This window comes from Homalodisca vitripennis, unplaced genomic scaffold (assembly GCF_021130785.1).
Source record: "Homalodisca vitripennis isolate AUS2020 unplaced genomic scaffold, UT_GWSS_2.1 ScUCBcl_948;HRSCAF=3938, whole genome shotgun sequence".
Classification (NCBI taxonomy): domain Eukaryota; kingdom Metazoa; phylum Arthropoda; class Insecta; order Hemiptera; family Cicadellidae; genus Homalodisca; species Homalodisca vitripennis.
Window position 1 is genome coordinate 3,833 of NW_025777126.1, and position 27,061 is coordinate 30,893.

The 27,061-nt window shown below is 29.9% G+C and overlaps 2 protein-coding genes across 2 annotated transcripts; both read right to left on the minus strand.

Annotated features, from left to right (window-relative positions):
- Positions 1-9,613: 9,613 nt before the first annotated feature.
- On the minus strand, positions 9,614-10,576 carry LOC124371163 (piggyBac transposable element-derived protein 3-like). The gene has a single exon (XM_046829475.1). The coding sequence runs from the start codon at positions 10,574-10,576 to the stop codon at positions 9,614-9,616; it is 963 nt and encodes a 320-aa protein (XP_046685431.1).
- Positions 10,577-10,925: 349 nt separating this feature from the next.
- Positions 10,926-12,012, minus strand: LOC124371164. Its single transcript, XM_046829476.1, has 3 exons — positions 11,794-12,012; positions 11,247-11,500; positions 10,926-10,973 (listed from the first exon to the last, which is right to left on the minus strand). The coding sequence occupies exons 1-3, from the start codon at positions 11,834-11,836 to the stop codon at positions 10,926-10,928; spliced, it is 345 nt and encodes a 114-aa protein (XP_046685432.1). The 5' UTR covers positions 11,837-12,012.
- Between the last annotated feature and the right edge of the window lie 15,049 nt (positions 12,013-27,061).

Sequence of the window (27,061 nt, forward strand, 5' to 3'; positions counted from 1 at the left end):
ATTTCTTGCCCACTGAAAAATCCTCTAATATTATTATCTATGCACACATTATAGTATGGCTACTAATATACATTTTTTATTTTACATGCCTTTGAAGTTTGTATTGATTCCCTGTCAGCTGTCATAGATCAGAAAGAAAAAAAACTGTTTTGATTGACAGTTGTTTCCTAGTTACACTCAAGATTATTATTGCAGTATATTCTTCTTTATTTTTCTTCAGAAGCAACAGCAGCTAAAATGGTACCATTATATATAAGACTATCCTCAGAAGCTCTATTGACCAGATGTCTGCCAGGTAGAACTCAAAATGGTAATGAGGCATTGCATAATGTCATATGGTCTAAATGTTCGAAGAACGTGTACACCTCAAAAATAAAACTTGAAATAGGCCTATTTGAGTCCATTAGTGTCTATAATACAGGATACCTAAAGATGTGTTCCAATTATCAAGAAACATCTGGCATCAAATTAGGAAAATTTAGTTCTTTGATTGCAAAAAGATTGGACAAATCCCGTCTTCGACGATCATCGGCCAGAAAAAAAAAAAAAACATCGCCTACAGGACAAAACTAAAGCAAGCTCAGATGGAAGAAGAGGAGAGGATTAAAGAAAAAGAAGGACAGATGTATGGAGCTGGAGAGTTTTGAGGCATATAATTTATGTGTTTGTTTATCTTGTTCTAAAATAATGTTACTTTCCACTCTAAGCAAAATAAACATGGTTTCTTATGTAAATGAAAAATTATTTTCAGTATACAGCAGGCCTATTGTAAGAAAGTATTGTTGTTAGTGATAATTGTAGAAAATTATTGTTTATTGAATTAAATTTATATAGGTTAGTTTATGTTTATTTTCTTCAGTTTCTTTCTTTAAACAAACTAACAAAACTTTAAATGTCATTTTCTGAAAATCACATTTTACAGCGTTTTGTGAAGAATAGATTTGAATAACTCAGGTAATAAACAAGATATCAAGGTGAAATTTTTACTCCATGTTCTTCATTATATAAAGCAACTTTTTGGGTATAATTAAGTGTCTAGCATTAGTAGATTTAAAAATAAAAATTGGTTTATAATGTGTGCTGATAAAAGTTTTTTTAAACTATTTTCAACCTGGTTAAAAAAATTATATATGCATGGTATGGTCAGAAAAATACCCAAAACTTTAGATAGTATCCATGGCTACAAAATGACACAAATTTGAAGGTGTTAGGTCACATATTAGACGAGTTATATCAATATTAAAAAAAGTGTTACATTTTGCTGAATAAAAAATTATAAAATGGTACGTATGGTATTTATTCGTCCTTCCACCACTTAATGTGGGGTTTCTGAACCCAATCAATGTTAAAAAAATACTAAAAGTCTTCTTTCATCAAAAACTAAAAAAGATATGTCTGAGTCCAGAATCCCCTTAATCTTTTCATTATTCTTAATATTCTACGATTATTATAATGGATGTTGCCATTTGCTTTAGAATTTGATATTTACAACATTTTTTCCTTGAATCCCCCATGAAATATCAACAAATGCTTGAAAAACAGGATGGTTTTTCTTTGTCCGAGCTTTATTGAGGCCTATCATGCAAGGGGGTGCTTTGAGGGAAATTTCTTTCTGTCTGTCTGTCTTTCACAACGATATCTCGAAAAAAACTGACCTATAAAACTGTGCATAATATTTAATTTATATACGATGAACACTGACTTTGAGATAGTGGTGCATGTAACTCCATGGGTTTTTCCTGAGAATTATTGAGTATTTTTACGTTGGTCTCACAAGTATCTAGTAAGGCAATGAGAAAATAGCAGAATTAGTACATGTGTAAACAAATTGAACACAAGCATACAATATTTACTTAGACATTACTGTGAAACCAAATTTAATGAAACAAGTCTGAATGGATTATATTGTAAGGAATTTAGAATATTATTTCGTCTAAAGACTGTAATATGTGCAGAAAATATATTTATCTATTTACAAGAATGAGTGTTACTATAGTGCGTGTCTACCCGTGCATTGTACACGATGAGTACACGAGAAAATAAACTTGAGGGTATGATTAGATATTTTAGAGGTATTATCCTAACTAATTGGAAGTCTTACCACATAACGATGACACTTGCTCGTGTAATTATAATATAAGTAGCTTTATAACTATAAATACGTTCATTAACTACAAAAGAAGTTTTTTTGTTATTGCGAAGTAATATGTCTAAATTGCTTATAAACCTGTTACTAAAAGTATGATTTAAGAGTGGAAACACACACTTTACGTAGAATGAGTTTCTTGAAGTTTATCAACATATAAAGATAAAAGAGTCTTAGTGATATCATATGGTATAGATCTAGTACGCTTCTTTAACATGAATGTTAAAATTAACGAAGATTATACACAAAGCTTTGTGTAGAATTTACCATGGGTTGTTGCTGCTAAAACGACTTTTGAAAGAATCTAATCTGGTTATAATTATAAATTAATAGCATATGTGTTCAAAGGAAATCAGAAAAGTTATTTCTACCTTAAAGCTACTGCAATGTAACACTTTTAACCGAAAAAAAACAGTAACAGTAAATAAAACAGGCGTTCCTTAAGCAAACTGAACGATTTCTCATACTAATGTTATGTTATAACTACGAGAAAATATGTGTATAAATATCATTTGGTATGTTTTATATCATAATTACATTTACATCAAAAAAATTACACTGTTGATAATGTATAGTATTATGGTCAAAATAAATACTATGAAAAACAGAATGTTAAGTATGAGATATAAAACTGTTAATTTTATGAACAAGCAATGTAATTTTCAATATAATTGTAAGTAAAACTGTAATAATATAATCATTTGAATACAGTTTGATTTCCGTTACCGCATTATTCTGTAAATTAAATAGTATTTACCAAACAATGATTGTTCTTCTCACACAGTTTAATATAAAAAACTCATAAATTAAAAACGCTTTATTAGTAAGCTCAAAGATTATTATCGAAACCATCCACTCTGGCTTCAAAGTCAGCTGGCAGTTTGCCACGTTGACGATTGTGTAAATGGTCAGATTTCTCTGCAGCAGCATGTTTACTATCCAGAACAAGGATTGAAACTGGATTTTGAATGCTATCGTATCACCTCTATATCCTTCACCCATTTTGAATATATATACATGTCAACAAATGTATGCAACTATAACTGTATGTAACTACTACTATTATATAATAGTTATAGTTGCATAAACTTGTTGGCTGCAACATATATTCGTAATACGACTATATATTCGTAGTAATTTCCAGTAATTAATTTTTTTTTGTGGTTTTTCACAATCAAAAATTCCATCATCATACAATTTCACAAATGAAAATATTTTTTGTTGCAATTTACTTGTGGTATTAATTTAAAATATTCGTATGCTGAATAAATCGTTATATAAACTCGTAATTATATACTGCTATTTATCATTTAAGTATGTTTTTACTATAAATATGAATATAAATGTTAAATTGTACACAATACCGTATACTGAGGATTGAAATTAGGTTAAAAATCTCATTAATTATTTATTAAATTGCATTAAACTGCGAACATTGATTCGAATTTAAAAAAATGCAATTAAAGTTTGCTAGTATACTCAACAGATTTAATTCTATTTAAATTGGAAACTGTGGTAAGAACTTTCCAAATTGCAATAAATGTCTGAAACTTTAAACAGTCTTGATTGGATGTAGTTTAAGTTTACTTTGAAATAAAATATGATTTTGTATGTACTTAAAACTTTTGATGGTAGAATATTTTGTCGTTTTTCTAGAGAACGTAAATATTATAAAGGTTAAAAATCGTAATACAGAGATTTTTTTACCCAAATATCGTCAACAATAACGACGTTTCAGGGTAAAAAGTGACTAAGCAGAAGCAGAGCTCGACCCAGTTTCATTCTGTTATTACACAAGTGCGGTTTTCACCAACCACTCGGTTGACAGGAAGTTTTAATGAAACAGGTCAACTACTCGTTTTCTCTGAATTGGAATTTGTTATTTAATATTTAAGGCCATTTTTAAGCACCTGTATTGCAATAATCAGTATTTAAATGGGTTATTATGATATAAATGGGCGTATACCTCAACGTGGTAGTACTTTACAGGAAATCTGTGACTATACCGTTCCTATTTATTTTTTATATTTTGGTTTTATTACTACCTCCAATTTGAGTGATATTGGATTGTTAGTATTATGACTGATAAGATAAAGGTTAGTAGAATGTTGCAAAATATTGCGGGCGAAGTATTAAAACAACATTAAAATGATAATAATCAATTTGAAATTACAAAATATATGTTTCTTTAAATCCCGGATTTATTTGTGGACTTTCGAGACCTGAACCCATTAAGAGCAATACAAAATCAATAATAAACACTTGTAATAAATTATTTCTCATAGGATTCTTTTAAATTTAAATTTTTTATCTACAAATTTAAACTACATACAGTTTTTTATATTTTTTTTTATTTCCCAAAAAGATCTAAAACTTCATTATACTTATGTTTTGGACAATTTAAATAGTAGCTATGTTTAATAAAAAATCTAAAAAGTGTTTGGATCCGGATTAATCATATTTTTAAAATGAGATATCTTCCTTAAATATATAACGAGAAACGGCTTAGTATAATTATTTCAGGTTTAGAATTAGTCCAGCAAAATGTGTAGCTTACATGTTGACACGGACGTGGACATTAAAAAAATATTTAAAAAAAAAACATTCCAACACAGTTGGGGTAGGACTGCCGTTACGGCTCGGCTGTAGGCGGATATGAGACTGTTAAATTCCGTGTAATATTTAGATAAACTTAATTAGCTTATAATTGTCGATTTTAATTTAAAATTGCAAGCTGATATTGTTTAGAATAAAAAATATTAAGCAATGAAAAACTAGAAACTAAAACCAAAAGGAATTTAAAACATTTCATCCTATACACAGGACAACTTAAATAATCTCTCTGTTACAAACACACTTTGTTTCAGAGTTGATACCATTAAAAGTTATGGCAGCTGAAGAAGGAACATAATAAGTTCCTTATGCATTATTTAATGGCCCTTAGCTGCAAATACTTCAAGTAAAATATCCCAGTTCCATGCGGAAACCATTACATAATATTCATCATAATTACATTATTCTAACGGGTGCCTCCGTAAACAATTAATTATTTACTAACCGGTAATTTTATGTAATTCTGTTTTATTTCCCGTTGTACTGTCATTTGAGTCTTTTCTCTCTAACTTTCTTATATACTACAGAAAATTAAAAACCGCTAATAAAATATGACTTACCGTAGAAGTTCTTAGTACACTATGTGACAGCCAAATGATGCTTTAAATTCCAATCAAGTTGAAAGTGTTCGTCCTAATTATTAAGTTAGAGTCCTTTCATCGACTCTATTTGTTAATATAATTTTTTATTAATAACACTATATGCATTTTTGCAAGTTTAATACATTAACATATATGAACAAGGAGATTATAATTACCTTTAAATGATTTTATATATTTGTAAATAAAATAATAAATATTAGCACATGATTGTTAATATACCATTTGATAAAATAAAAGCCGGTAGGCTGACAAAATACGTAATCTGTTATAATAATGCTATATATTTAGATAGCGATGACTATTAAATAAACAAACAAAACGTTAAACCTCGTTAGGTACACCAATTCTCAGCAGTTGTGTATATAAAATGGTTTTTACTTTTTTTTAATACTGATAGAATAAGGAATGTGTACATCTGAGTTATTCATCTTTATACCGCTACCTTAAATGAAATGAAAAAGTTTTCCAATTCAAGTTGCCAATATAATTCTTGGCTTATTCATGTACTCAAAGTCACTCTCTTTCGGCAAATATTCTTATTGATCTATCTTTTTTCCGCAATTGAGAAATAAATACAAAAAATTGTATACACCTAATAATTTTTAGTGCCTAAAAAAATGCATTACTTATACGTGTATGCAACATGGAATCTGGTTTTCATGCTACGGCAATTTTAATAAATATATAATATGTACTTATTAATATTTATTAAAATTGAGAGAATGGAGAGACTTTGGAATATTCTAGGCTTGAAAAGGCATATAATTTTCTGGTTTAACTAATCTATATTTATCAATGATATGCATTTGACGTAAAATATACCATTTATACCAAATATACTGACTGGTAATTTTGTGTTATTATTTTTAGTTCTTAAAGACATTATGGAAGGTTTGAAGTATTCGACCTATACACCTATGACGTCGTTATAGAGTACTAAACAAAGATGTCTTGAAAAGAATTTTCCAACCCTCTTCAATCCGTTCCAATTTAGAATATAGCTGTTGATGATGCTAACTACCATTCATATACTGTCCCCTTATTTTTCATTATAGTTTTCATTTTTTTCCCCCATTGCTAGTCCTAGAATGCTGTATGAATAAAGCCGTTTAATGTATTTAGTATAGTGATGAAAACTACGATTCAAAGCATCGGACAGCTATAATAATTCAAATGTATACGTTAATTATTCGAATAAATCTACCGTTGATAATATTCCGTAATTAATCTAGAAGAATATCAGTATTCAAGACCTGGATTGAGATCAGGACATAGCCAGATTCTATATCTTTATTTTTATTCGGAAGCCCTCCCTCGATATAAAACAATTAATTATTTAAACTGAATTGATTTGTTTTAATATTTTACACTCGTAAATTGTAATAATATGACAAAATACTAATTTGGATATGGCTGAGATATCTTAACAACAAGATAAAAGTCATTTATGGGAGGGAACAATAGCATGTTTTTTCCGTCTAAATTGGGTTTCCCCGTTGGAACGATAAAAGTGATACAACACGATGCAAATATATTTTTTTACTAAATTGTAAACGTTTAAAAGTGACAAAATCGTTTACAAAACGATTAAAAGAGGACCACATACATTTTCATCACATACCAGCCAACAATGATAGCCACAATGATATTATCACGCAAAACAATAAACATCGAAAAGATTTCAAATTGGATGTAATAAGAAATATTTTTTAACATAATAAATTATCTTATTCCTTTTTTGTAACAATAGTCAGTAAGAAATGGTTAAAAAAGTGCAAAATTTAAGGTGCACAAATACTTGAATACTAAAAAAGTTGGAAACAATTTCTTTCGCAACGTGTTCCATTTTTGTAACATATAGGGATGGATAATGTCCATCATTTCAAATTTATGTATCATCAATAACATACTTTAAACAAAGAATTAATACCTGATAATACAAATGTAAGAAGGAGTAACGCTGTTAAACGACGATGTTTATATGTAAAATTAATTTAGTTCAACGCAAAGTAACCCTACAGTTTTTCGGTTGACATTAAGTCCGAACTTCTTTAGAAAAATACAATTCTGAACTTTCCTGCCCTTACTATGATTGAAACATTAATTCAACCTAAACTTAATTGTTATAGAAAGATCGAAGATGGCGTTCCAAGAAGAATTTAGAAAATGTTTCGAAAATGTGTAAACCGAAAAGAAATAGTGAAGACACAAGCCGTGTAAGCATAAGTAAGAGTTAGGTGGTTGTATTATTTCAAGCAATACAATTTATTAAAACTCTTTATAAAAGAATTCGCTATGCAGTATAACGCCATTTATAAATCTGCCTAGTTACATTATAAATGTATATATATATATATATATATATATATATATATATATAAGTAGGTAGGAATATGGCGGTTCTAGCGTACTTTCGGAGCCAACAGAAAATCAAGGGAAAATACTGTTTAAAGGACAATAAACTAATCTGTAACTCACGAATGAAAAATTAACCGAATCTATAGCTGTTTGCTTCTACTTTCTTGAGCTGTGAAATCAATCTATTTGAAATGTCTGCTACGACGAAAAATCTTCTACTCTACAAAATTGATAGTAAACACAGTCTTTATGTTTAATAGTCTTCTTTCCAGTAACAACCAAGTGTAATTTATCATGTTTATTCAATTCTTTAATCTTTTTTTCATCCACAACAGTCAAAAATCTGTTCGGTAAGTGTACTTTATAATCTTCCAACTCGGCAATTATTGTAAACCCGAATTTATCTTTCATTTTCTCCAGATTCAAAATTTTGTATTTCTTATTTTCTTCTAATTCCATTAATTTCTTATATTCTTTGATCTTTAAATCACCAACCTCATTTAATTCTTTTAGTAGCTCCATTTATATAAGAACAATTTCTTAACTAAGGTTTGTAAGAGGCAATTTAAATTCTCTATACTACTTTTTTCAATAATTTTAAGTCTTAGTTTACACATTTTTTAAATAATAAATAGAAGAATCTATCACTGTTTCACAAGAAATTGTGCTGATTTCTGTCAAATTCAAGTAAAAATCATTAATTTTTTTAATTCTAAAATTATTGAAAAAATAGTATAGAGAATTTAAATTGCCTCTTACAAACCTTAGTTAAGAAAATTTTTCTTATATAAATGGAGGGTGAAAAAGTAACATGTCCGTTTTGCAAAAAAGAAATTTTAAGAAAAAACTATAATCGACATTATGGCTCCAAAATCCATGCCAAAAACAAAGAAATTTACGAGAAAGAACTGAATTTTTTAAGACAATGGGCTAAAGAAAATCAAATTGTAGATCATGAAAAGATGTACAATATAGAAAAATTACGAGAATTAAAGAAAAACTTTAGGGAAGATAAAAAAAGATCTCAATCTATTTAAAGATGAAAAAATTCTATCAATCGCTGAAAAATTGTCCATTGAAACAAACGATAAAACTAAGTCTGAAATGATCGAAGAAATTGATAAAACTCTTAAAGTAAAATCCGAAAATATCATTGATGTAGAAGTTTTATCCTCAATACCCTCCTGAGTCTAGAGTGCCTAAATATAGGCACTAGGTCTCAACCTACCTTGAGTCCCAAATATTTATGGAGCAAATTGGACCAAACGCCTAAGTGCCTTTTTTTAGGCAATCATTCCGACCCCACTTGAGTCCCAGGGTAAAAAAGTGTTAATTCTTTTACAATTAAGGTTAAATTATGTTTCTCATATCATTGTTGTTTGAGAAAAATCACATTATGTATTTTTTACGTTATTACAAATGGTGTTATAGATGTCCTAAAAATAGGCACTTAGGTCTTCAGAGGAAAAAAATATTAACGCAGGACCTTAATTGAAAATGTTTTATTATTACATGTATAAGTATAAAAAGAGTTGTTTAGAAGGCATTTTACATTTATTTGTAAAAGTTCATCTTGGAGTCACTGTGAAAAGTTCACTTCGAATGGAACTTTCGGAAACAATTCCGCCCACCTACCAAACAAAGATACACATTACACTTTACACAATATACAGTAGATTTTTTCTTGCAATTCTGCATAGCACACCTTTTTTGAATTCCTTTTGTAACCTCAGGTAGATGAGCTGCTTCTTCAATTCTTTTTTCTGGAGTAGGGTCAGCCCGTACTCGTCTGTCTCCAAATGGGTTATCCACCTTATCTTCTAGATCTTTGTCATTCGAAGCAACAGCTTCATTGGCTGAGTTCATCTCAATTAGCAACTCCCCAAATTTAAGTTTAAAAGTCCTGAATTGCGGAATTCTTTTGGCTGGAATTTTGTATTTTTTGTTTGGTTTCCCGCATCTGAAGCCAACTGTTACTAAGGCTCAAATCAAAGAAATGAAGGATACATCTCAATGTCCATTTCTTTGTCCGGGCTCGTGAGGAGCAATACGATAGCATTCTATCAGCTAAGTCTACGCCTCCCATTTTTGCATTATATGCATTGATAACTTTAGGTTGAGAAACATTGATAAACTGTTTGCTGGCCTTAGACCACCTTTTTACTTCACACAAAGGCTCGATTGACTCAGCAGTAGATATCATACATACACAGTTGTTGTCTAACCACTTTGTTATAGCTACTTTTCCCTCTGTCTTTGTTCCATTTTTATCTTTTTCTTCTCTTACAGTGCAAAAACTGGTGCCCCTTTCATTTGCTTTCTTAAACTCTTTGTCACTTGGAAGGTCAGTAGTTTCGGGAATTCTGTCTTTCCTGATTGTTCCAGTTAATCTAAAACCTTTTTTCAGGAGTTCGTCAGCAAGCCTAACTGAAGTGAAAAATCTATCGGCATACAATGTGTGGCCGGGAACTAAAGACCTAGTAAGCTGAAGGACAGCTGATTCACACTGCCAGAATTGCTCAAGTTCTGGGTTTTCTACGTATGTGGCTGGTCCTTGATAGACAGTAAAATCACAAACAATTCCGTTTGGATTAGCAAGAACATAAACTTTCAAACCCGTTGGGTTGGGTTTGTTGGGTATGTGTTGCTTGACTAGACACGTTCCAGAAAAAGGCACTATCATCTCGTCGATACTCAATTCCTGTGGTTTGTTCTGTTTCAAACAGCCCTCTAAGATTCGGTCAAGTAAAGGTCTTACCTTCCACAGCCTATCAGCTTTTCTTTCGTCTGCTGTAATTTCGTTATCAAAAACAAGTTTTATCCAGTTCCTAATAAGGAAAAAGCGATCTCTCGCCATGTTGTTTGCTACAAGTGGAATCCTCCACTTTTTTTCCCAACACATTCTAATCAATGGTACTTGTAGAGCTGAAATCACAAAGTTTATGCCTAGCCAAATTTTTAACTCAGGTAGTCTTAGTTTTAGGTCCTTTCCTGTTTTCAACAAGTAGTTCTGATTTGATTTCTCAACTATTTTTTTAAGAATATCATCGTCGAAATACTGCTGTACATACTGTTCAGCTGTCCAGTCATCACTGTCGATAGGTAGGTATGCTGGTTGAGCAATCGTCAAAGGTGTCGGATTGAATGGTCCTGTCCTCCATGGGGGTGAAAAATCCTTGTCCTGATTTTTCGTTTTTCTCGATTTCTTAGCCCCCATCTCCCTTTTTCTTAGTGAGCGCCTTCTTCCTCTTTCCCTGGAACAAAACAATTCCATAATATTTTTGCTACTTTCAAACAATTAAATAAAAAGATTGTTAAATAAAATAATCTTGAAATTACTAAACTTTTCTCTCAATGGTTCCAGAATTAAACAACCTGACATACATATTTTTTTACTTCCTTTAAATGTACTAAGCTTTGTTATAGCAACCTTATTATAAAATTACAAGGACTATAATACATATTTTAGTAATAATTTCAAATACATGAGATAATAAGTAATTTTGGAATTCAGGTAGTTATCTTACTTCTTTTCGCTGGATTGCTTCTGGTTGTGGATCCTCTTCTGACGTGTCTTCCTTACGATCCGGCTCATTGGGAGGCTCGTATGTGGGGTCTTCATCGGTGTCATCACTCCAATTTCCAATAACTTCATTCACATCAAAAAAGCGGTCTCTGTGTCTCAACAAGTCCCCTTCTTCATCATCATCATTTAACGCGCCCTCAATCTCAGAATCATCTAGATTGACTGGTTCGTAGTGAGGGTTTTGATTGCCTTGACCTAAAAACACATAAATAATCAACTACATTATATATTTGTCAGCTGTTATTATTTTTTTAAAGAAAAACATTTTAGCTAACGACCTAAGTGACTAAAAAAAGGAACTATAAAAATATGGGTTTATAGTCTATAGCGCCTAAGTGCCTATTTTTAGGAACTACAAAAATAAACCTGTTATAGCTACTTTAAACAAAAGCCGATTGTCACAATTTATCGTTTAAAATGCAGACATAGTTTCTTATCTAATGATATCAGTACGAGCTAAGGCTAAAATATATTAATAAAGTACTTACATGAACGTTTTGGCCGGTCACGTTTTTCTGGAGGGTCAGTCATTTTTAGGTTAAGAAGACTGGAGCATACCTAGAGCATTCTGGTGGCAAAACTTTGCACTACTATGGCCAAAAACTGTTCTTTCTATCAAGTGCTGCGACCTGAATGGGAATAACACAACTAGGAGGGACTCTGTGAATTTTTTTTTGCGAGTGGCTAAAAATAGCCACTTAGGTCTTTGACCCCACTTTAGAGGGATGGTTGTCCAGGACTCAAGCACAGTCAGGCACTTGTACTAAATATAGCCACTTAGGATTTTGACACTTTAAAACACAGATTTACTCTGGGACTCAGGAGGATACACGGTCTTTTCAAGCAATACATTTTAACAAATTTAAACGATAATTCCATGTCAATTTACAAATATCTATCAATTATGAGGCCAGAAATTAAAAGTTTAATAGAAAAATTTCAAGAGAATGTTAAAAATATGAAAGGATATCTCTCTTTGGAATGTGAATATGAACGAACTTTAGTAAACGGTGAACCACAAACTTGCCCAATGTATTTTACTATAAAAGCAGACGAAATATTTGATGTAAACGACTTTATTTCTAAACAATTTAATAAATTAACACATCGTGAACAAAACAAATCATCCAAATAAGGGTTCTGGATGGACATTTAAAAGCTGCAAACAACTAGTTTTTGAGCCTTAATAAACACGAAATGATGAACGCAGGATCATATATCGATTTGCCAAAGAAAATCAAAGATAAGAAAGCTTGTATAAATATCAAAAATAAAGATGATTATTGCTTTATTTATTCTATCCGATGCGCTATTGAAACACCTGAAAGAGACTGCGAAAGATCAAAACAATATGAAAAATTTGTAAATGACGAGATATTTTCAGGTTTTGAGTATCCAATGTCCTTAAAAGATATACAATCATTTGAAAAACGAAGTTACAATTCCAAGTACAAATATCCAAAAATGTCTATAAATATCTACATTTATGATGAGAAACTCAATATTGTTCCATTACAAATTTCTGAAAAATACGACGCTGAGTTAAACATTGACTTATTGTATGTTAAACAAGAAGACACATCTCATTATGTTTTGATAACCGATTTAAATAAGCTCGTGAGTTCTCAGTTATCTAAACACGAACATAAAAAATTGCTATGTAGAAGATGTTTAAGCCATTTCTACAAATCTGGAGATTTAACAGATCATTTAGAAATTTGCAAACAACATGAAGTTTGTAAGCCAATTATGCCGTTTCCAGGTCAAACAACAACATTTACTAATTATCAAAAGAAATTTTCTCATCCTTACGTTATTTATATGGATTTTGAAAGCATATTAGAGAAGATTCCCACATGCAAAAACAATCCGCAAAAATCGACTACAACGAAGATTCAGAAGCATATTCCTTATGGTTTTACTCTATATTTAGTGTCAAATGTGACGAATCGCATGTATAAACCGATATGTTATCGAGCCGAAAATGAAGACGATTTGCCTAATGTTCCTGCAAAATTGTTTGAAGAGCTCAATAAAATATCATAATACATAGCTAAAAAGTATAATTCTAAGAACAAAAAACCTATGAAATTGACCGAAGAAGAAGAATTAGCGTACCAAAATTCTAGTCTTTGTCATATTTGTGAATGTGAGGGTTTTGATAATCAAACAAGAAAAAAAGTACGAGATCATTGTCATTTAACAGGTAAATTTAGAGGTTCAGCTCATTTATCTTGTAACTTGAATCTCAAATTTCCTCAAAATATTCCAGTTTTCTGTCACAATATGAGTAACTACGATACCCATTTGTACATAAAAGAATTGGCTAAACAATATGGAAATGTTGATTTGATCGCAAACACCGATGAAAAATATATAAATTATTCAGTAAATTCAGGATATGGATATGAATTCGAAGGTGATAAGCCAAGAAAATTCATCAAGTTTTCGTTCGTAGACACGTTCAGATTTATGGCATCATCTATTGAAAAGTTAGCTAAAAACCTCAAAAAAGATGATTTCAAGCATACAAATCATTTTATACAAGATGGTCTGAACGCAATTCTAGAAAGACAACCAAATGACGAAGAAGAAATCTTTAAAATTCTATCTGGAAAAGGCATATTTCCTTACGAATTTATCGATAGTATTGAAAAAACTTGATTACACAGAACAGCTGAAAATTCAAGATTTCTATTCACTATTGACAGACGAGAGCATATCTGAGAAAGATTATCAACACTATTTGAGCTTTTGGAACAAATTAAAAGAGAAAAATCTTGGAAATTACTCTGATTTGTACAATATCCAAGATGTATTATTGCTCGCTGATATATTTGAAAACTTCAGAAACATTTGTCTAAATTGCTATAAACTGGATCCAGCACATTATCTAACAGCTCCAAGCCTCGCATGGGACGCTATGTTAAAATTAACGAAAATATAATTACAATTGATTAGTGATTATAATATGTATTTGATGATTGAAAAAGGCATTCGTGGAGGTATTTCTCAATGTATTAAGCGATATGTTAAAGCAAATAACAAATATTTGAAAGATTTTGATGAATCAAAGCCTGAAAACTATCTGTTGTACGTCGATGCAAACAACCTTTATGGTTACGGGCTTATGCAAAATTTACCATATAACGAAATCAAGTGGATGAACCCGAAAAACATATACAACAGCAGAATGGCAAGAAACAATTTTAGAACTCACTGGCGACGAAGATTATGGCTATATTCTCGAAGTTGATCTAGGATATCCAACAAATTTACATGAACATCACAAGGATTTACCTCTTGCTCCCGAACATTTTAAAAACAAACTTTGCACAACTTTACTGGATAAAACTGAATACGTTGTTCATTCAAGAAATTTGAAATTCTATCTGGAACAAGGTATGATTTTGAAACATGTGAATAGAGTTATTGCATTCGATCAGAAGCCTTTTATGAAAAAGTACATTGATTTTAACACAAAAATGAGAACCAAAGCTACAAGTGACTTCGAAAAGGACTTTTATAAGCTGATGAACAACTCAGTTTTTGGAAAAAAGTATGGAAAATGTGCGAAATAGATGTGATATCAAACTAGGAAATGAAGAATTTTCAATTAAACAGGCCAAGAAAACAAATTTCAAATGCTTTAATATCTTTGACGATAACTGTATAGCGAGTCACATGTACAAACAAAAGGTTAAATTTAACAAACCGATCTACATAGGATTTTCAGTTCTTGACCTATCAAAATTGCTAATGTACGAGTTTTATTACGATAAATTAAAGAAGTTTGATCCAGATTTGAATCTTTGTTACATGGATACAGACAGTTATTTTCTAGAATTGAAACGAGATCCTTTTAAAATTATTAAAGAAAATATAGAGGACTTTGATACGAGCGATTATCCAAAAGATCACGAATGTTTCACTACTAAAAATAAGAAGGTAATAGGGAAATTCAAAGATGAGTTAAATAGCGAAGTTTTAGAAGAATTTTGTGGATTGAGATCGAAAATGTACTCGTACAAATATCTAGACAAAAATCCAGTAAGATGCAAAGGGATTAAGAGAAGCGTTGTAAATAAAACAATAAATATCGAAAACTTGAAGAGATGTTTGTTCGAAGATAAAGAAGAATTTAGGGAGATGACAGTAATCAAAAGCTACAAACATGAGTTGTACACAGTTACCATAAACAAGCTGGCACTGAACGCTAAAGATGATAAGAGAATTGTCCTAGAAAATAAGATCGATACAGTACCTTATGGCTATAAAAATGAAGCGAAATCTGATATATTAGACGAATTAAATAAACTTGGAAACTTTGAAAATTGAGAAATAACCGGAAGTGTTTACGAATATGAATTGAGAAAGTCAAAGCTATAATTTTTTTCTATATAAATGGAGGCTCAAAAGAAATGTTCAATGTGCAAGGAAATAAAAGGTTTTGAAGAATTTTATAAAAATAGAACTAAAAAAGACGGATTTGGACATTATTGTAAAGATTGTCATAATAAATATCAAAAAGAATTATACGATAAAATAGAAAAATTAACTCTAGAGGAGAAAGAATGTTACTTTTGTAAAGAAGCTAAGAATATTTCTGAATTTAACAAGCGGCATTATAGTAAAGATAAAAAACAGACTTTTTGTAAGGAATGTGCTAGAAGAATTTCCCGAGAAAGTCTAAATAAACCAACTCATTGCGAATGTGGACGAATTATTCAATGGTTACCTAGTTATGCTAAACATTTACAAACAAAATATCATAATTCGAGAGTTTAACATTTTCATCGTGTAATAATTTGTTCTATATAAATGGAGTCTCAAAAGAAATGTACAAAGTGTCAAGAATTTTATAAGGAAAAGAATAGAAAAGACTGTTATTGTAAGGAATTATATGATAAAATGGACAAATTAACTTTAGAAGAAAAAAAGTGTTACTTTTGTAAAGAAATTAAAAATATTTCTGAATTTAATAACTGGCAGTATAGTAAAGATAGAAAAGATGCTTTTTGCAAAGATTGTGCTAAAAAAATTTTCAGCGAAAGTTATAAAAACGAAAAGCCTTGTGAATATGAAAAAAAAATTCTATATTGGTTACCTAGTTATGCTAAACATTTACAAACAAAATATAATAAATCGAGAGTTTAACATTTTCAACGTGCAATTTAGATATTCTATAAAATCAGTCGAGATTCTGCCATATTTGTAGTAAAATGATTTCCGTTGTATAAAATATTCAAAGATTCTTTCATTTTGGTTATACAGATTGATAGAATTTGGTTCGTCATCAATGAACAAAAATCTCTAATTCAGGATAATTTATTTTTAGATGTTTTAATCGGTTTGGTATTTCTCGTTTCTGAGCTCTGATAACGTAATAAGGCCATTCCCACATGTGATTCTTCTTAATTAACACAAAAACATGGTGTTTTTTCTTATCAAAATCTTTACATACCATATCTCTCTTCATTAATTCCATTCGCAATTCTTGATTCTCTATTTTCAATGATTTCATTTCATCTTTAATTTGTAACTGTTTTATTTCATCTTTTAACTGCTTATTTTCGTTTTCAAGTTTGTACTCGCCATATTCTCTAATACTCGGTAAAACTTCTTCTAAAACCCAATTTTGAAACGTTTCTGTAATCTTCATTTTAGATTTCAGTATTAAAGAATATATGCCTGGTTCATTGATGAAAATAGTGTCTGGATGTAATTTTTGTAAGAGTCGCGATTCGATACCCTTGTCAGAATCTATGTTTTTCAAAGCTTTTTTTGAATTTTTCTTTAACATGATCTATGATAGCTTGTCTCGTATTTTTAAATTCCAATATTTCTGCAACATCTTTAGCCTTAAACCAAATTTCATTATTTTCGTCAACAATCGTGCAAATGTCTTTATTATTGAATGTAAGTTGATTATTGAGTAGATCCACAACAGACTCCATTTAGATAGAAAAAATTTAACAAGCTATTATTTGAGTGTAAAGGTTGAAAACAGTGATTTCTTGAAAGTTTGAAGGTAAGCTATTCAATAGCTCCCCATGATTCATGTCCGTTGCTTCAACAATCTTAAGTAAATTGTAGTTTTACTCTCATTTTTCAATAAATTACCTTCAGAGTCTTGAACAGTTAAGACGATTTTTTGAATTCTTTTCATATTTTTTCTAATTGGAATATAGTCTATTTCATTCGGTTTTTTCACTAATTTTTGATCCATAAGCAACATTTGGAAAGAAAGTGTACAAAATTTCCGATTCTTTGTGAAGATGTTCGGTATGATTTTCAAAACTAGGTTCAACGAGATTACAATGTACTTCAATTACATCGAACGGTCTAAATTTTGGCGTTTTATTTCCTAAATATACCTGATTTGGCTCAATAGTTTTCTTGAACAAACCCTAATAAATCTACTATAATTGCTGAAAACATTATTCTTACTGGTGATTTTATTTGAATTTTATTAGAGAGATAATTTTTTTGCATTTCAAACTTGTTTTCGTCAAAGTTTAAAGATTTATCTGATTGTTTGAATGTTTTCAGATAATTTTTAAGGGAATTTTTTATTTGATCGAAGGTATAATATCCTTTGTTTAAACCATAATATTTTGTTATGTTCTTCTCACTAAATCCTATACAATAAGGAGAACTTTCACTAATATTTATTACAAAATTGTCAGAATAAAAACCGCTTAAACCGATGAAATAATTTGATTCTTCCTCTAAACGAATAGGATGTTCCAAGTTTAAAAATAATTGAGAGCTTTCTGAAGTCAACTTGAACAGCTTCATTTTCGCTATTTAAATGGAGAAATTTTTAAAGCAAAAAGATCAGATAAAACTTCAAACGTTTGAAGAAAATAAGAAAGATCAACCAATCAGATTGTTAATTGTTGGTTCAAGTGGATGTGGAAAAACAACTTTATTATTGAATTTTATCTACAATAGGTTGATTCCTTATTCCAATTTGTATATTTTTAGTAAATCTTTAGAACAAGACGCCTATAAAAAATTACAAAAAAGATTGGAAAATATTGAGAAAAACTTAAACAAAAAAATATCACATTTTTATAATGTTTCTGAGGACATAGTTCCGTTAAGCGAATGTAAACCCAATCCGTTAATCGTTTTTGATGATTGTATTTTGGAAAATCAGGACGTTATTAAGGAATATTTCGTAATGTCTCGTCACAAAAACATATCTTGTATCTATCTTTCCCAATGCTTTTCAAAGGTTGATAAACAAGTTATTAGAAATAATTTGAATATGTTGTGTGTGTTTTTAAGCAAGATGATCACTATTCGAGAAAAATTTACAACAATTATGTAGGATCTGATATGAGTTTTAACCACTTTAATGAATTATGTGATAAAATTTGGAAAGAAGACTATGGATTTTTAACTATTAATCTAACTTTGAAGCCTAAAAATGGTAAATATTTGAATAAATTTTCGAATATAAATGCTGCTCAGTGGTCTGACAAATCTACTTGATAAAATATTTGTTACAATTATTTTAACATTATCTTTACTTTTTATTTACATTATGAAAATAACAGAAAAACGGTAAATCTGTTCACGTTCCACGTTCACGTTCATGTTTCACGTTCATGTTTCACGTTCGTGTTTACGTTTCACGTTCATGTTTTACGTTTCGTGTTCACGTTTTTACGTTTCACGTTCATGTTTTACGTTCGTGTTTCACGTTCATGTTTTACGTTTCGTGTTCACGTTCCACGTTCACGTTCATGTTTCACGTTCGTGTTTACGTTTCACGTTCATGTTTCACGTTCGTGTTTTACGTTCCACGTTCACGTTTCAAAATTTTTCTAATTAAATGGTGAACGTAACTTCTGAAGAAGCGAAAAAACTTGATCAAATCGAAAAGAAATTAATCAAAGAATTTAAAGAACAGATTCGAATTGATGAAAAAGAACAAGAATTTATTAAAAAAATCAATCAACCTGTAACTTCTGCAATAAAAAACGTTGAGGGCAAAATTGAAAATGTTTTAAGTGATAATCAAAATTTGATGAATTTGGTTCCAGTTGTACGACAATTTGCCGATATTTCAATTCCAGAATCTGAAGAGTTTGAATTGCCAAAATTACCATCTTCAACACCATTTAGACCTCGAATCATTGAAGACTCTACCATAGTTGAACCAATAAGTCCTGGAACAACGGATATAATAATTGGTGAAATTGGTAAAAAATTTCTTCCTAGAGCAAAGGATGATAAATTTGGTTTGTATTGGGACAGAAAAAAGAGAAGTTCTATGATTGGAAATTTACCCGTTAATTTTGAACATAATGATATCATTATTAATGAAAAAACATATGAAGGAACTCAAGGTTTATGGAGATTATTAACAGACCATAACGCTCCAAAAGATAATTTATATTCTGAAGAAGATTTGAAAAAGTATACAGAAATTTTATGGGAATCTGAATCAATTTACAAAAATAATGATCCATCAACTAAGAAACCAAAGTCAAGTAAAGGTAAAAAATATCTCAATTTGATTAAACCAATTTGGGAAAAACGAATCGAAGGATCAGGTGTGAGAAAATACAGTGATAATAAGATTGAATACAGATATATCGACGATTTGACAAAACTCGATGGAATTATTAATTATATTTATGCTCAAGAGAAGGCTGGAAATAACAATTTTTTGAATGAAAAGAAAGCAATTAAAGATTTTATTTCGAACAAACTTGACGAAATGATTGAAAAACCTGATGGAATTAAATATTTAAAACGAATTTTGCCGGCAATAAGTTCATCTATGATTGAGGGTAGTGGACTTTTGAATGATTTTATCAACAATTTACCTTTTGAATTACACGTACCAACTTATCAGTATCTGGGACCTGGCACAAAACTTGAAAAAAGATTGAAAAGAGGAGATCCTGGTATAAATAAATTAGATCAAGCTGCTATGGAACACGATATTTTTTATGCAAAACATAGAGACACAAATTCCAGACATATAGCAGATAAAGTTTTGCAAGATAAAGCAATGGATAGATTTTTATCAAAAGATGCTAGATTAGGTGAAAGATTTGTTGCGCTTCCAACAGCTGGAGCAATGTTTTTGAAGAGAAAACTAGGAATGGGAATCGAAGAGAACTTGAAATTTTAACTATATAAATGGAGGTGAACGTAAGTTTCAGCAAAAATCAGAAAGAAAAAATAAAATCCGCTTTTAAGAAAAAAATACCCGTTTGTATTCAATTTAAAATAGATCAACTAAACAATGGCGAAGATAAGATATTTTTAACAAATAGACAATACAATAAACTCGAAAAACATAAGAAAAACAATAAAGGAACCAGAATAGAATTTTCTTATAATCAGTTGAAAGAACTTAAAAATGGTGGACTTTTGAAAGATTTATTAGATTTTGGAGAAAATATTCCAGTTGTTAAAAATGTTGTTCCTTATGTTCGTAAAGCTGCTCCAATCGTTAAAAAGGATGTGATTCCTATTGTTCGAAACATTTTAAATTGGTTAGATAAAGAATTAGAAGATGTTACAGGATCTGGATTAGATGAAAAAAACTTTAAATTACGTGAAATCAAACATCGGAAAAAAAATTTGAACCCTTAACATTCGGAGAATTGGAAGAAATCTGCAAAAACATTAAACATTTTAGAGGAATTTTTATGCGCGATACATTACCTGAAAAAGTTAAGAAATTTGAATGTGGAATTGTGAATTTAGACTCGATTATGGGAAGTGGAATGCATTGGATTTGTTATTATAAAAATGATAAGAATGCATGTTATTTTGATTCGTATGGAAGAATTGAGGACAAGCCACCTATAGAATTGATTAAATATTTGAAAAAATCAAGCGTCTACTACAATGATTCTCAGATTCAAGACTATAAAGATCCCCCATTTTGTGGTCATTTATGTGTTTTTGTGTTGAATGAACTGAGTGATGGTAAAGATTTTAAAGAAGTTGTTAACAAATTATTACTTAATAAATATGGATTCACAAAATATTTTTGACGTATTTGGAACACAAATTATTCAAAATGTAGATAATAGTTTCAATTTTGATAGTTTGAGAAATGAGTTTGATAACAAGTTAGAAAATTTATTACAAAACCTTCCAGATTCAGATATGTTTGCTGTCGAGATTGAAGATTTTAAAGCAGAATATGATAACAAACTTGCGAATTTCATGAGTTCAAATGAAGTTGCTGATAAAATAAAAACATTGGAAAAAGAAGTTGATGATGGTGTAAAAAAATTATTTACCAATTTAATGTCTCATATCGATAAAGCTGATAAAATTACTGAAGCGATCAAAGTTGAAAAGAATTATGTTAGTTTGGCTAATAAAAAAAGAATTGTCGGTGTTCGACCTGGTATTGACAAACATGATGTTGTTGTTAAAGAACAAATTTTAAAACCTCTAAAATTATCAGAAAACATCGATATTGTTGATTTACATGATCCGAATGTTAAAAATGCCTTAGATTTTAAAGGAAAAAGAATTAGCAGTGTTAGTAAAGGAATTAATCCATTTGATGTTGTTGTAATGATTCAATTAGAAGATCCTATTAAAATGTTTAATGAACTAAAACAAAATTATGAGAATCATAAACAGCATGTTAAAGATTTTACAACAGAAGTCTATGAAAAACTTGATGAAAGAAGTAAAAGATCAGTAGACGATGTTGGTGAAATTAATGAAAAACTTACTAGATTTAAAGAGTCTTTTGATAAGTTTAGTTTAGATGCTACGAAAACTTTTGAGAATATTGGTCATAAATTTGTTGAATACAATGATTCTTATGCTGTCAAATTTCAAAAATTAGAAGAAAAACTTAATAAGTTCGAGGAAGATCTAACTGAAATAGGTATTCTCGCAGGGTTTTATGCATGATAAAATTTCCTTATATAAATGGCGCTCATATACTGTGTGAGATGTAAAGAAAAAACTGCAACAAATGATATAAAATATTATGCAAACATCAATGGAGTTAAGAGAATATCTGGAAAATGTGCTGAATGTAACACTAAAAAGAACCAATTTATAAAAACTTGAAATTTTTTCTTAATAAATAGAGATGGCGGGACATTACAGTGCTTTCGATCTTTTTATAATGCAACACGAAAGAGATTTGAAAAAAGAACATTGGGATGATATTTCTCAAAAATATGAATTATCCGAAGATATGATGAGATTATACGTAAACAAATTGAATTGGTATAACATTGCTAAATATCAAAATCTGTCCCCAGAGTTCATTCAAGAAAATATACATTATCAATTAAAAGATCATATGTCTGTTCTTTGTCTCTATCAACACTTGAGTATAAAGTTTTTGGATGAAAATAAAGATACAGTTGATTGGAACAATATTATAGATAGCGGTTACTATCCTGTGCAAATTTTATTGAAATATGTGACCGAGATCGCAAAATTTCAGGAAGAGAATCCCGAATATGACGAAGTAGATCATTAAAAATGACTCTAATCTTTTTAATTATTTTACTAAAATTTATATCTTTTCTTATAAAAACGTACATTAGATCGATGAAAAAATGATATCTTTCTTATACATGATGTTTAAAATTTCTAAATTTTCTCTTATTAAATGGCGGACTACAGAAAATATGCTAGTGATATTGAAAGGGCGGAGTTTAAAAATTTCTATCCAATTAGTAAACAACATTTGAATGAACCGAATAAAAGAACTGAGTTTAATATTGATTTTGAAGATAACTTTTGCTCGTCTAACTTCCAGTTTTATATTTCTGGAACTTTAACAAAACAAGATGGTCAAGCATATCTTGGAACTGATAATGTTAGATTAATCGATAATTTTATACCGTTTTTATTTTCTAAGATTGAAGTAAGAAAACACAATAAATTGATAGAAGAAGTCGAAAACTGTGGCCAATTAAGCACAATTAAAGGAACTATTTCGTATTCAAAAAGTGATGTTATTTCTCAAACTTCTAATGGCTTTGAATCAGATTTTAAATTTGGTGTTTTTGAAGCAGCTGGAAATTTATCTCATTTTGGATTAGGATTTTTTGAAAATGTTACTATTCCGATCTATAAAGGAGGATTTTATCTAAGTTTTATAAGAGCAGAAGACGATGATGTGATTCTGAAGACTGCAACTGGAAATGTTATGCCTGTTGATGGAAAAATAACAATTACAGATTTTTTTATTAGAGTTCCAATGATTGATTATAAAACCACGAGTAAAATTAGGTTGATTGATGAAATTACAAAAAGTCAAAACATTATGTTTAATTTTCTAGATTGGCAATGTATTGAACAAAAAGGTATTTCCGGAACAACTTATTCGTTCGATATCACAAATATTTATAGAAATATCTTCAATCCCAAGTTCGTTATCATCGGTTTTCAAACAGATAGACAGAATAATCAAGAAAAAAATCCTTCAAAGTTTGATAGTTTGGATGTAAAAAACATCAGAGTAAAATTGAACGGTTCTTATTATCCAGATGAATTACAAAATTTAAACATTTCAGGAGGTCTTTTCAGAATCATGTATCAGATGTATCAAGATTTTAAGAAAGTTTACTGTAATAATAAGGAAATGTATTACAATCCTAAAGAATTTTTAGCGAATAGACCTATTTATGTCATTGATACAACAAAGAGTTTGACAAATATTTCTGGTTCAAAGAACGATATAATTATCAATATGGATTTTCAAAAAGCTGTTACAAACATGATTTGTTATGCTGTTGTTGTCTCTGAGAAATTTTTAGCCTATGATGTGATTAAGAACGATATTAGAGAAATTCAGTAAAAATCACGTTATTTTCACTATTATTCATCGGATAATTTTAAAACTTTACAGAATTGTTAAAGACATTGATATAAGTATTCATTTTTAATTTCAAAAGAATATCTTAAAAAATGGGGATGATATTAACAAAAAACTATTCCAAGGTCATCTTAAGGGTTGGACCGGAAGTTATGATTTTAAAAAATACTTTAATATTTACTGATCCTATATACCAAATTTCAGCAAAAAAGCTCCAATAGTTCTCGAGATATAAGAGTATTAAGATAAGGGATGATTGGGGTAGATTTTGAAAATTTTGTTATTTTCATGAAATTTTAAGTTGAACTCGCTTGTTTTTGAAGTTTCAGATTTTTCTGATTATTATTTTTATTTTTTTATGAATATTAAGAAATAGGGGATGATTTCACCCTTATGGATAAGTTAAGTCGAAAGAGTTAAGTATTTACTATATGTGTACCAAATTTCATTAAAATCGGTTGAGTGGTTTTTGAAATATAAAATTATTCATAAATTTGTAAACTAGCACTCCTAATTGAACAACTTATATAGCAGAGATATAGCTTATAACTTTCGAGACTCTCCGTAGCTCAGTTGGTAAGACGCTTGCCTTCAAAGCCTGAGGTTCTGGGTTCAAATCCCAGAGCTTCAGGCGCGCTTTTTATTGAGGAAGACATGGTTGTCGTTCAGTGGTTGGGGACAAGTCTTTACACGAGTGGCCATAGTGTAATGACTATAGAACAAGCCGAGTAATGACAACTGTGGTTGGCGCGCCATTTGCCTCCTCACCTTTCCACTTCATTCCTTAATTCCTTCTCTTCCTTAATTCGTTCATTACATTCTCACATCGTTCATTAATACAACATTACACTTACAAAACACCCGACACAAATTCCCTAATTGAATCTCTCCATCAACTTCTACACAGTAGTTACCAAAGAAAAAATGAGACTTGGGAACAAAAAAATTCCAGAGTCTAAGACCCGAATTACAGCTCCTAGCCATTAACTTGGTTGGACAGTAGCAGTGCAGGGCCAAGTCTCTAAACAATAGACACCGTAGAAGTTGAATGTGATGTGATTCCCATAGCGCAAACACGCACACTAACAACACTACACCAGAGACACAATCATTCATTTTGTATGTCTTTCATTATATCGTAATGAATTGCTGAATGGCAAACGTTTCTCTTTTCTTCGTCAGAACCACACACACACACAATATATCTGTTTCGTAAATGTTTTTTTCCATATAATTTATCCCAATCTAAAACAAAAGCGTGATCTCTTATAAATTCTTTTGATAAATCTTGTTGTTTACAAAGACTTGTTAAAAAAACTAGCTGTATGCATATTTCTTGTCCAGTATGGAAATTGTCTTCTCAACATTTCAACAAATAAGCAATGAAATTTAGCATAAAAGCGATGAAAAATGTCAGATTGTTGGTGTTTTAGTTTATTTTGTAAAAATCGGAATATTTTTCTTATTTTTCTATTATTTAGTTTAAAATCTCCTATTACATTTAATATATTTATACTATCTAAGTTGTCTGTAATAAATTGCATTGAACACTTTTTAGTACTTAAAAGTTCTCTGAATTCGTTTTCATTTAAGGATTCGTTTTCACTTAAGGAAAATATCAACATTTGTTTAACATATTTAGGTAATTCAAAGAAGTCTTTATAACTATTTCCTGTGGTAAGTTCTTTAAATGCTAGAAACTGAAGTGATTTTGGAGAGTTCATGTTGTTTGATGACTATTTAGTAGAATAGATTTTTTATTTAAGAAAAATAATTTGCTAAATTCATATTATTCTCTTTCATTCCTTCTAAAACTTCAAAAATATACTCTTTCGCTGATGAAAAATCTCGATTTCTTCCGGAATAATCTTTGTAATCATAGACAAAATATCCTAAATAGTTGAATAATAAAATAAAATAATTTCTTTTTATCTCTGTTGTAGAAATGTAAACACAAACATTTGCGCTGAAAAATTTATATCTCGGCAGAGTTAGTTCCATTAATCTCCATTTATAAAAAAATCTTTTTGTTTACATGGAAGAGTATAATGCCAACTGTTACAAGTGTTATAATAGAGGAGAAATTATTGATAAAAAATATTTAGTTTGTAGAGATTGTAATTTAATTTTGTACGAAAGACCTAAACCTAGGAAATTTCGAAATAAACTAACACATTTTAATAATCTGCTTACAAAATTACAATACGGAGGTGAAAAACAAACAAAATTTGTTACAGAATTTAGAAAACAGAATAAAAATTTTTACTTATCTCTCATAACCCTTGAAAAAATTATTTTCCTTTTCAAAGAATACATTAGGTTTGTAGGTATCGATACACACGTTTATTATGAGAAGATTTTACCTATAATCTTTCACTATTTGGATATTGAATTTGATTATGATTTCAAGCCAGAAATCCTCGATGATTTTATAGTACACTTGGAAAAGATAAATAATGAACCTCGTGAAAAGAATGTGGTTTTACTCACATTCTCCCCGACTTCTCGAGTGATTGTTAGCAAATTCCATCATTTCCGTTTATAAGTTTTAATTTATAGTTTATTCGTAGCAGATTTGACAACATTTCCAATAGATTGATTCTAAGGAGATTTTACATTAAAACTGCTCAAGAAAGTAGAAGCAAACAGCTATAGATTCGGTTAATTTTTCATTCGTGAGTTACAGATTAGTTTATTGTCCTTTTAAACAGTATTTTCCCTTGATTTTCTGTTGGCTCCGAAAGTGCGCTAGAACCGCCATATTCCTACCTACTTATATATATATATATATATATTTGTATCAGTCATAATCCGTTTAAAGGTAATCGGACAAGGTTTTAAACCCGTTTAGAGGCCTTGTAATTTTTTCTTTAACAATAGCTGTTGTAACATGATTTCCATTCTATCACATACGC

Bases quoted from the DNA above. Each gene is read 5' to 3' on its own strand.
- LOC124371163 (XM_046829475.1), bottom strand. From the start codon at position 10,576: ATGGCGAGAGATCGCTTTTTCCTTATTAGGAACTGGATAAAACTTGTT.
- LOC124371164 (XM_046829476.1), bottom strand. From the start codon at position 11,836: ATGACTGACCCTCCAGAAAAACGTGACCGGCCAAAACGTTCAT. The intron at 11,501-11,793 runs GTAAGTACTTTA...ATGTGTTTTTAG, and splicing joins TGACCGGCCAAAACGTTCAT to GTCAAGGCAATCAAAACCCT. The intron at 10,974-11,246 runs GTAAGATAACTA...GTTTTGTTCCAG, and splicing joins AAGCAATCCAGCGAAAAGAA to GGAAAGAGGAAGAAGGCGCT.